The sequence below is a fragment of the Echinops telfairi genome, unplaced genomic scaffold (assembly GCF_000313985.2).
Source record: "Echinops telfairi isolate 266 unplaced genomic scaffold, ASM31398v2 ScPeMD7_70;HRSCAF=299, whole genome shotgun sequence".
In the NCBI taxonomy this organism is placed as follows: Eukaryota; Metazoa; Chordata; class Mammalia; order Afrosoricida; family Tenrecidae; genus Echinops; species Echinops telfairi.
In genome coordinates, this window is record NW_022103968.1 from 12,797,830 (window position 1) to 12,809,865 (window position 12,036).

At 43.9% G+C, this 12,036-nt stretch overlaps 1 protein-coding gene across 1 annotated transcript in view; it reads left to right on the forward strand.

The window, feature by feature from the left end:
* Nucleotides 1–12,036, forward strand: part of SHTN1 (shootin 1) — a 96,969-nt gene that overhangs the window by 42,208 nt on the left and 42,725 nt on the right. Inside the window, exons 8-10 of the mRNA XM_004700912.2 lie at nucleotides 4,160–4,306; nucleotides 6,270–6,423; nucleotides 8,769–8,868. Coding sequence (XP_004700969.1) covers nucleotides 4,160–4,306; nucleotides 6,270–6,423; nucleotides 8,769–8,868 — 401 coding nt within the window. The remainder of the gene's footprint in view (nucleotides 1–4,159; nucleotides 4,307–6,269; nucleotides 6,424–8,768; nucleotides 8,869–12,036) is intronic.

Genomic DNA, 12,036 nt, shown 5'->3' on the forward strand with positions numbered 1-12,036 from the left:
TTCAAAAGGAATAACAAGAGGGCTTCCAAATGCCCCTGGAAAAGTGGAATTAGAAGCTGATGGGCTTCTCCCATGAACTTTCGGAAGCTCCCTTACGTAGTGTGTTTGCTATTTGCCAACGAGGGGATTCTAGCTCATAGCACCCTCCCAGGCAGCAGAGAGCTTGCGGGATGTGTGCACCAACAGTTGGCCAGGTCTTTCCTCCCCCAGAGGCCCTGGGTGCGTTCAAACCACTGGCCCTGCGGGTAGCTGCCTAGCGCTTAACTGTTGTGCCAGCAGGGCACCTTAGGAAGGAACAAACCAAACAATTCTCAAATGTGTCAACCGAGAAAAAATTCTCCCCAGTGCATTTCTAGCCGCCTGTTTAAAACAAAACGCGCAGTCGAGAAGGACACAGGAACGCCTTCACCACTCTGCTCTTTCTGTACTTCTCCCGTATACTGTGGGCTTTTTAATGACCTGCCTTGTATGTCTTCAGTGAGTGATATGTGCATTTTTTGCTACCTAGTACAGGTTTCTTTTTATGTCTATACCTTGTTCAGCACCCATTTGTTCCCAATCTGCATCTGAGCATGATATAATTGATGCATTTTTTTCTCCAAACAATGTAAATGATATTTGTCTCTCTCTGTGTGTATGTCTGTATTATTTATTCATGCAACACTCTCTAGCCTGCCATCATAATTCTACTTTGAAGTCATGCGACCCAAGGAATGAATTCAAATGTGTAGCAAAGAGCAGCTACCCCAGAACAGGATACGTGAGTGCCGCAGAGAAAGAGGGGCGAGCTTCCATGGGAATGATAGAAGATCTCCTTTTCGTTCTTTTTGGAAGGATGTGAGAATTCCTGAAATCCTGATAGCTGAGTGTTACTTGTCTTATAGAGAAATTAGAGACCAGCTGTATAATGCCTGCCGGCTAGCTCTGTCCCTAACCAAAAGTCCGGTTCGTGAGTTTTCGGAAACGTTGACTTCTCCGGACATAGCTTTGGAAAAGGCAGCCTGTGACAGGGTTTCATTTTAGCATCATAAGTTGAGTAAAGGGGATCCACCGAGTAATTTTTTCCAGGTTACCATGGTTATCTGTAGAAATGCTTGAAAGTTTTTTCATTGTATGATGTTACTATTCTGGGACTTAGTTTTGCAAAAAGAAATTCACATTGCTGTCATTCAGAAGATTTGAGGGATTTCGCCTCTAGATAACAAACGTCAGACCAGTTCTAATCATGTAAGGCTGGGCATGGGTTCTTAAGTGCTGCTTGGAAAAGAAGGACACGATCCCTTTCTCTCCAAGAGGCCCCGAGCACAGGGGGGAATTTTCTGTGAGTATTGTAGCAAAGGTGTGTCTTTGTCTGTCTGTCTGTCTGTCATCCCCGTGGTGTTGACCTGGCATCCAGCAGCACCAGGGACTTCTCTACCTCTGTCCTGATTAACCCCACTCTGCATTTTCTCTACCCTCCAAGCATAATTTGGAAAATCGCTTTGCTTGCTGGAAAACTGAGGAACCTCACTTCATCTGCTGTCTACAGGCCTGCCATGTTGATTAGCAGAGGTTCTCCCCATGACACCTAGGTTTTAAATGTTTGACTAAAGAATTACTGTTTGACCAAAATTATCCTGGACTGATTAATTTTAATTAGATCATTGGCCTAACATTAAAATACTTGAAAGAAATATTTCTCCTCAGCATGTCCCCACCACTCTCGCTTTTTCAGAAAGACACACACACACACACACACACACACACACACACACACACACGCGCCCCATTGTGCTCTCTCTCTCATTACGTCAGTCTCTCAGAGAGGTGGGGAGTCAGGTGGGAAGAAAATGTATACTTGGCTGACCAGGGTGTTAAGAATCTGATAACTATCGTGAAGCTGTACTTTAAGACGGGCTGTGTGTCAAAGTGTGTAAAATGTTTCATTCTTGTGTAATCTGTCGGCCAGCATGTCTACACTTAAGCAAAAGAGCTCACAGATGAATAGAAGATTGTTTGTAGTCACATCACATTGTGCGGATTAAATTAACGTGTAAATGACCTAATGAAGGTGCTCAGTAAACATTCACACAGCTTCTCCCCTTTACTTTTATCACTGGGTTGATGTAAAGCAAACTTTGCCCTAATGAATAGTGGCAGTGATGAGTCAGGGGTTAAAACCTGGGGCTTGGAAACCATCCGGCTCTGGGATTAAATACTGGGTGTTTAAACCTACTGTCTTTAGGAAGGTTGCCTAACTGCTCTGAGCTTCACTAACCGTATCAGGAGAATAAACCAAACCAAACTCACTGGCACTTAGTTGGTTGGCATCGCAACCCCATAGGGCAGGGTAGAACTGCCCCTGCGGATTTCCCGACTGTCTTTATGGCAGTTGAAAGCTTCAGCTTGGCTAGTGGTGAGCAGCCCAATTGGTAACCACCCCACCACCAGGACTCCCTTGTTAGGAAAATAAAGATGATAATATTAGTCCTGGTGACGTCATGGGCTACGCATTGGGATGCTAATCCCAAAGTTGGCTGTTCAAACCTCCCAGCAAGTCTGAGGGAATAAGATGAAACTTTCTTCTCCTGTAAAGATTTCGAGCCCTGAAAACTTAGGGGTAGTTCTGTCTTGTCCTGCTAGATCCTTCTGCTCAGAGTCAAGTTGGTGGGCACGAATTTGGTTTTTTCAGACGGTGTTGTTCTCCTGATAAGATGATGTACTGGTTGATAAAGTGGTTGCAGCAGTCCGTCGACAGAGCTGCCAGAAATGCAGGCTGGCTTCAGAAGAGCATGGCGGATGAGGACCCCGGTGGCCGATATCAGCTGGATCTGTGACTAGGCAAAGGCAGTTGACTGAATGGAACATAACTCATTGTGGCTAGCAGGACGAACGTTGCGAAGAATAGGAATTCTAGACACTTCATTGTGCTCATGTGGAACCTGTACATAGACCACGGAGCAGGTGTTGGAACATGGAGATACTGGCTGTGGTTTAAAAGTGGGAAAGGTGTGTGCATCAGAGTCGTATCCTTTCATCATACTTATTCACAATCTGTATGTTTAGCAAATACTTCAAGAAGCTGGATTCTATGGGGTACATGGTGTCAGGATGGGAGGAAGACTTATTCGCAACTTCTGATGTGAAGATGATACGACCTTGCTTGCTGAAAGAGGACTTAAAACACTTGTGGATGAAGATCACAGCCTTCAGTTTGGATTATATCGTAACAGAAAAAAAATCTTCCTAACTGGACCAATAAGCAACATCATGATAAGCGGGAAAGATTGACTTTGTCAAGGATTTCATTTTACCTGGATCCATAAGTTATAGTAATGCCCGTGGGAGCAGGAGCCAGGAAATCAAATACATATTGCATTGGACAACTCTGCTATGAAAGAACTCTTAAAAGTGTTGAAAAACCAAGATGTCAATTTGGGACCGACCCAAGCCATGGTCTTTTCAATGGCCTCAGATGGCATGTGCAAATGGCACACTGGATAAGGGAGACTGAAGAAGAATTGAAGTATGCGTAGGTGAAAAATATTGACTATCCTGTGGTCTGTTGGGAGAATGAACAGATGCATCTTGGAAGAAGTGCCGCTGGCGCGTGTTTAGAAGCGAGAATGGTGAGAATTTGTCTCACATGCTTTGGACGTGTTATTAGGAAGGACTGGTCCCCGGTGAAGGACATTGTCATGCTTGGTGGGAGAGGATCAGTGACAAAGAGGAAGACCTGCAATGAACTGATTGACAAGGTGGCTGCAGCAAGGGACACAACCGTGGTCCTGATTGTGGGGACGGGGAAAGGCTGGGCCTTGTCCACGGAGTCGCCTTGAGTTGGGACTGACTTGGTAGCACCTGACAAGTACAATTACTAGCAGTATTGGTATATTTAATACTAATATTAATAAAGTAACAAAAAGCTTAGGGATCGCACTGAGTTATTGTATATAAGTCTGGAAGGAGACTGGAGTAAAGCTTCTGAAGATTATATATATAAAAGTTTTGATTGAAATTATAGCATTTGCTGCGTCTAAAACTCTTAAACTCTACAATTCAGAAATTGCCTCCAATTTTTAAACCGAAAAGCCCATGTATTGTTCCTTTTGTTCATGTCGCAGTTGGGGAGCTGTGTGGGATTGTTTGGTTTATGCTTTTCCATAATTAACTTTTGCAGATGCTCATTGAACAAAACAAGCTAAAGAGACAAAGCTACCTTCTGCTACAGAGCTCCACGCCCGACCAGCAGCTTTCGAAAGCTTTAGATGACAATGCCAAACTCGTCCAGCTCCTTGAGGAAGAGAAAATCCAGCACCAACAAAAGGTAGTATTAGATGTGATTCCAGAGTCTTAAAGAAACATAGAGATGCAGTCCAGTCATTTAGAATCCCATGTTTAGCCTTAGTGACTAATTCCCTTTAGGGATCTTGTTTGTTTGTTTTTTAATCTAACAAATGAACTAATTTGATTTAATTATCAACTAAATGCATTGCACAACAGTTGAGGGTTATAGCCATCCTTACACTGTTCAGACAACCCGAAGAAGTAAGGGGGGGGGAATTGGTTCATAAAACTTGGCTAATGCAGAGCCTGGAAATCTCTGAGTTGATTGTATTTTGGAGGTGGGGAAGCAGGGTGGCTACAGGCATTAGGAAGGGTGTATTTGTCTCAAAAAGCTTGTTGGGGGGTGTAGGTTTTGTTCAGAGAAGGCGGAAAAGAGAAGTCTACATTAGTAGTAATTGTTTGCTTAGGAAAATGTCCGACTTGGTAAACTTGCACAAATACATGTGGTTAAAGGCTTCCTAAGTGGTTATTTCAATTTGTCTGCGTGCAGCTATACCAGCTGCCACAGCCTACCTCTGTGTGCTGGGCAAAGAAGGGTCGTCATGGTGGTGGGTGGGAGAAGAGGAGAGGCGAGGAGGTGGAACAAAGGCTTTCAAATGAAAAGAGCCACTTAGGAAAGATTACCTCAGTCTTTATGCTCCTTACCGGCTACCTAGCTTGTGGAGGACGGCTGTTAGGACCCTTCACCACCTGTCAGAGTTTCTCTGTATTGACATTTGGCTTTTGGATGCTCTAAAGTTGGCTTTACAGAGTCACTGGTGACACAGAATTTACACCCCTCCACCCCGTTCCCCCCAGTGGACAATCCTGGCAAGAGGGCTGGTGACAGGAGGGGAGGGTGCGAGTTTCTGGCCCCCACCCACACTCTACTCCCCCCACACACGCAGGAGTTACCATTTCAAATGAAGAGAAGAGAAAAGGGTGTGCTTTTGAATTGCCGTACCTAGATTTTGCTTGTCATTCTGAGAAGTCCAACCATTGGGAGTGAACTCATTTAGTAAGGAATCCCTCCCTGCCTATCACCTACTGAATTGAATGAAGGTATAAAACTCAGTTACTAGAGTCACACCTTGTCGGAACATAGGTAGAGGTGCTGAAGACTGTGTAAAAGTTAGGAATGAAATTACAGCCACCGCTGCTTCTCAAACTAGTCTACCAGAAAAGACTCACTGCCACCAAGTGGGTTCTGAGCCCTAGGAACCCTGCAGGGCCCATTAGGACGTCCCCGTGGGTGCCCGAGGTTGTAGAGGGTTACAGACCCAGAAAGCCTCATCCTTCTCCCAGGGAGCAGTTGCTGGGTTCGAACCACTGACCTTTAGCGTGGCAGCTCAACACATAATCCACTACTCCATCAGGGCTCCATGTTGTAGTATATTTTATGATTCTGCATAATCTTTATTACTTGTGTGGTTTAAAATATCATATGTCTATAAATTCCTTTATAGATTCAATAGTCTTTTAAACATAGCTGTATTATGGACTTTTTAAAATTTTAAAAATAAACGTTCATTATTTAAAAGGAGTTTTTTTTAAAAAAACTTATTAAAGTTAAAATGACCCATTAATTTCCGTGTTTTGATCATCTATAAACTTTGCTAATAGATGCTATGAATGTATGTATGATGAAAGAGAATCAGGCCAAGCACACTATTTTATGAGTTTTAAATTGATAACCCCTCTTCCCATGGCTGTGATTTAACATGCGTTCACAGTATTTCATTTAAGGAACACCCCAGGACTTATGAAATTCATAAACCCTTTGCGGAATGAAGGCTCTATGTGGTCCTCATGTTTAGTTGTCATCTTGGTCTCAGACTGTGCCTGGTGTTTCAGCTGCAGCGTTGCTCTCTTTGCTAGCTGGGACGTGCAAAAGGAAAGGGGGACATTCATGCCCCCCACCCCCACCCCTCACACCACCACCTAAAAGTCCGTTTGACTCACAGGTCCAAGAGTTAGAAGCACAGCTCGAACAGCAGACCCTCCACAAGGAGATCCAGCACCTCAAACAACAGCTGGAACTTTTAGAAGAAGATAAGAAGGAATTGGAACTGAAGTATCAGAATTCGGAGGAGAAAGCCAGAAACCTAAAGCATTCCGGTAAAAGCGTTGACTGGGCCACCTGACTGTGTCTCTTACCGAACTGTATCACCTCATGCACAGCGAGTCCAGGAGGTGGAGAGATGTCAAGATTGGTTGCTAAACGGCTTCCTTTTTAAAGTCTGTCATTTAGTCGAGCAGCCACTGGAAGTCATACGGTGACCTAAAGTCGCAGGCTTCTCGTTGGACCCCAGGTCTTTGTGAGTGTCACCCACAGAGCGGAGCGACCGCGAGCACATTGACCGGGAGGACCAGCAATGTTACCCAGTTTCTTAGAGGGCCCTGCTCTTTAAGTAGTCCCTTGACTTCATTGATTTTTAGGCTGTGCCTTAAGAAAGAATGGAAGCCTGTTAGGCTTAAACTCCCGTCATCTTTGGTGTCTAATCATCCACCTGAAATAATGCTTTCTGTATCACACCTAACAATAAAATGGGCAACAATATATATATTAAATCGGAAAAAAGGATTTTAAAACACTAGGGGATATTTAAATCAAAGGATTTGTTCTCTCCATTCTGGAAGGCTTTATGGGGACCTGCAAGTTGGATTACCGCACAGCCATAAGTATTAAGTTGCTGTGGCAAAAGGTAGGTAATTTAAGGAAGCTGCCCATTCCCTTTACAATAGCTTCAGTATTCACTGCAGATATTTTCAGTTAATTTTGTAATAGAATTTAAAAATCTATGCAGAAAACCCTTGCAGGCTTTTAAAAATGATTATTCCCTTTTGAAAATGCTTCCCAATCTGGAGTGAAAATGGATTAGTGTTACACACACACACACTTTGAATATGTCATACCTGAATTTATATTTTTATTATTTTTTAAATCATTTTATTGGTGCATAATTCAGATAGCATACGATTAGTTCAGTCATATTAAGAAGAGTTGTACAATTACCACCACAATCAATGTTAGAACATTTTCTTCTTTCTTGTACTTACTGTTATTGGCTTACCATTTCTCCCGATCCCCTCCTGCCATACCCCCAAGGGACCATTAAACCAGTTACGTTCTCTGTAGACTTACCTATCCTAGTTTTATAAATAGAAAAACAAAACCAAAAAAACACAACTGACAACAGTCACAAAGCAAAACAGGAAAACCTCAATGGAAAAGAAAGCAGAAATATTAAAAACTAGAACAAATTTTAAATGAGTCAAAAGGGAGATCAAATGATACGATCTTAAATTTTTAACCTAACGGCATCTGCAGTAATCCACTTTCTAATTCAATCAGCGCAATTGCAGTGCTATTCACATCCCTGGCCTGTGGTCAGAGGAGACTCACTGGAGGCTTAATCTAAGTTGAGGTTAGTGAGCAGTGCACACCAGGGCAGCCTTTCTTACCCAGGGAGCAGGGCAGAGACGTGAGTCTGTGGAGCCCTCCTCCAGCATCATCTGAGAAAAGCAGGAGATAAGGAGTCTCACTTTCTCCTCTCACGCAACTCAGGTTCCCTATACCCATGGTTACAGAAGTAACTGGACAATTCTCAGTGTTGAGAAAATGGCCCACACTGCCTGTGGGCAAAAACCAGTGGACAGACCCTTGAGGGGTCAGGGAAAGCGTAAGGACCATGTGGACACAAGCGTCCTCAATGACTCAAGTCATTTGCCCATAGCACAGTTATCTGCACCTGTGATGTAAAGGCCATCAAGGCCCTTGGGAGCAGGCAGTGGATCTTGCATGGCACCAAGCCCAGGCCCTTCACATGGTTGGTTCTGTTGCCTGAATGAATACCTTGGGTGAATAAAATCTGTCTGCAGAATGCTCTTCCAAAGTGCAGAAAATTCCTGAGCTCTAGACATTTGGGAGCCCGAGTAAATTTAAAATAATGAATAAGGACTGCTAAGATGGTTAAAAATCAAGGACTCTAGTATTTATAGTTTGCAAAGGAAATTAAGTGGGGGAGGAAAAGTATGCAGCTATTAAGATTCATTTCTAAATGTCATCTTTAAAATTAATTCTTGGGCCATCCGCTTCTGAAGTCAATTATTCACAACCTCTGAGGGTTTGAGGAGTGTACTGTATTGTAACAAGCATTTCTTCACCCTACTCGAGCCTTGTTCTCCCACCCATCATCTTGGATTTGCTTTCCGGTCGTGGTAGCTATAGCAGATGGCAGTTTTGTTCTTTGAGCAGATGGACGGGGTGGCCTCTCTTTCCTTGGGACTAATAGACCAGATTTTCGCATTCTACGGTGTTATATTGGAACTTCTAACTTTGCCCTAATAAAAAGAATTTGATTCTGAGGTGCTATACTTTTTGCCTTTGTACATTAAAAAAAAAAAGAATGTTCATCAGTTGCTTCTTTCAGCTCTCTTCTGATTTCTTGCTCTTTGTGCAGTGGATGAACTCCAGAAACGAGTGAACCAGTCTGAGAACTCCGTCCCTCCACCACCTCCTCCTCCACCACCACTTCCTCCACCACCTCCCAATCCTATCCGGTAAGCACGTCCAGGAAGTTCTCCTTGCGTCTGATGTTACCGCCCACATATTCACCCCCAGTCACTACTGGGGTCCTTTTTCCTTCTTTTTAAATGGCCTTTACATTGTGTCACCTGAGGTACCCTAAAGAGTCTGAAAGATCCACGGAGTGTTTCATTCAGGGAGCTTCCAAAAGATCAGGGATTGCATCCTTAACTTAGTGATTGTCTCATTTTCTGATGTTTCCCATTTATAGACATCATCCCCAAATCAACTTATAGCCTCTTAAAAACAGGTAAGGGCCTATGTGTTTTGAAAGAGAGAGAACCCCAAGTCCTGGGTCCTTCCCGCCCCCGCTTCCCAGCCTCAGATGTGAATAAATCAACAGAGGAAAAGGTTTTAAAAGGGTGAGTCAGGTGCTAGGGCCTGAGGTCATTAACCTGTACATCCCCCACCCCGTTCCACAGCCTCTTTGAATCATGACCCAATAGCAGGGTCAGGGTAGGCAAGGTGGGATTGGAAACAGAGCCGGTGAGCTCTGCCAGTAGTTTGAAACCTGCCCCCTGGAAGTATGGAAGTCACAGCACAGAAACAAGTGAGCTGCAGGGGAGGGAAAGCCCCACTGTCCCCCACGAAAGGACTCCTGGAGCCCTGTTTCATTTAAAGCCTGGTCTTTGCAACTTAGCTGTGTTGATGAGCGCGGAGCTAGTGTGCGCCCTTCTTATTGTAAACACTCGGGGCCTCCAGTGTGAACGTTGTTGTGAACGTTGAGCTTCCCTGTTGAAGTTCCGACCCCAGTTCAGTTAGACGTGGGTGCGTGAGTGTTCGTTTCATCGCAGCTACTCCAGTTCTCCAACTTTAGTTCACGGCATTAAGAATTCCTTTAGCTGTATGACCAGGAGTTCTGAGCGTCTCTGGGGTGTTTCTCTCTCAATAATTTGGATTTGAAAAACTCTGCCTTGGTCAACTCTTTATAAAACAAAAGCACTACTTGTTATAAACTAATACTTCACTAAAACGACTAAAGATGTTTTATCCCCAAGCCTTCGTATTTAAACCTTTAATAGACTCAATAAAGAGAGACTTGATCAGAAAAAAATAAAATAAAATAAAATAAACCTTTAATCATGCCGGGCGAAGAAGCTTCCACAAGGAAAAGGATTGATGTTTAAACTCTTGCTACAGGAAAGGGTGTATGTTTAAATGATTGAGACAGGAGTTAACTCTCCACACCCCCCTCCCCCCCAAGGCCAAGGTGACCTGACAACCTTGACTGCCTAACTTCAGCAGGACCCACACTGGGAGACCCAGGGTCAGAATTCTTACCTCCTTTGTTGCTCTGCATTCCACCACCCACCTTGACCTAAGACTGCCTGTGAGTCCTGGTGACCACTTACCTCCTCCGGTCATGATGCTAACTGCTTCTGTATAATTTATTCTTGAACAACTGGCATTTAAACTTTTGCTAGGGTTTTTTTTTTTTTAACCTTTCATTAACTCATGTGATTTGTTTAATCCTTTCACACAGCGAGGCCTTTTATCCACACTTTGCACCTTTGCAGATCCATCTGAATAGCGTGTGTGGTGCGTTCCTCCCACACACTGATGAAAATGAGACTTGGCCTTTTAAGAAAGATTCTCATTAGTTTTCCTCACGGAGAGGGCCGTGGCATAATCTACTTTAAGCCATTGAAGTAGTGAAGGCAAGATCATTTTTACACGTGATCGATCCGAGACTGAACTGAAAGAATTTCAGGTATTTTAAATTCTTTCTCTCCTGGGTAGCCCAGTCTGTAGGAGAGAGTCTGACTTTGACATTTAAAATGGGGAATTCATCGCTTTGATCTTTCTGCCAAGGTCTTGAATTTGGAACTGATGGGAAAGGTCACTTTTGTCCGCGACGAGGGAGAACCATTAAAAAGAGATTACAGCCTTGCTGTTGGCCTTTAATTTTTTCGTTTCAGAACCCTCGAGGACCTCTAGACTGGAAAGTAAAGAATAATCTAAGTAGAAGTTTTCCCTAAGAGCTCCTTACAGTTGGGGCTGAGAAATGAATGTAGGACTCAGGGCTCTGGCCGTCGGACTCTTTTGTCATGCTCTTTAAAAAGAAGGAAATTCATTGAATAATACAAATGATTTTTATTTGATGGTGAATTGAAACTGTAGAAGAAATAATTCTTCAGTAAAATAAGATTTTTGGGGGGTGGCATGTAGGGAGTCCTTTCATTTCTAAGACGATGATTTGCATATGTATTGTATGCCAGGGGACTTTTTGATTCCATGAATCAAGATTTCTCCAACTTTATTCCTGATGCAGTGGGTCATGGGTCGAAATGAACTCACCCCTGTCAACTCCAGCTCATAATGACCCTATAGGTTTCTGAGGCTGTAATAAGGGAGCAGAAAGCCTCAGCCTTCCCCCCCTGGTGTAGCTGGTAGGTTTGATCTGCAGGCCTTGCACTCAGCAGCCCAGAGCATGCCCCCCCAACCACCCCACCAGGGCTCCTTGGGTAGAAACAAAAGTAGGGAAGAAAAGAACTAGGGCTTTGGGGGCTTTTTGCTCCTCCTCCCTTTCACTCATTGGATCTGGAGGATTTGCTCACTGCCAGTGAGTCAGTTCTGACGATGGGAGTCATGCACTGGTGATGCTGAAAGAGGACAGGTTCTAGGCAGAGGTGGCCCAAGGGGCACAGAAGCAGCTCTTCTCCAAAAACTTTGAGTGGATCTTATCCATTGAACTGGACCACCTGGGAGCAGTACGTGGTGGAAGCCTTCACCCAGTCAGTTGAATACGGCTGTGAAATGGGCCAGTGATAACGAGGTTTGGATTAGTGGCCCTCATTGGCTTGTCCTAGTCTCTCATCTGCCCTTCGAGACCTACCCATCTATTCACTTGATGCTCTCAGTGTCATCTTGACAGATGGTTCTTCTTGAATGAATGCTCCAGATGATTTTTCTATGGGCACTAAAGTAGTCTTCCAGCTTGCTTTGACTCAGAACATTGTAAGCTAGCATATTCCTTCATTTCGGGGGGTTGATGATATACACTTATTCTTACTTCAGATATGTAAATATGCAAATATTCTGAGCGGTACAAATAACTTCCTTCTTAGTGAATGATGGGGGGAGTGCGGAGTGGAGATCCAAAGCCCATTAGTAGGCCACTGGAGATCCCCTTGCAGAGGGGT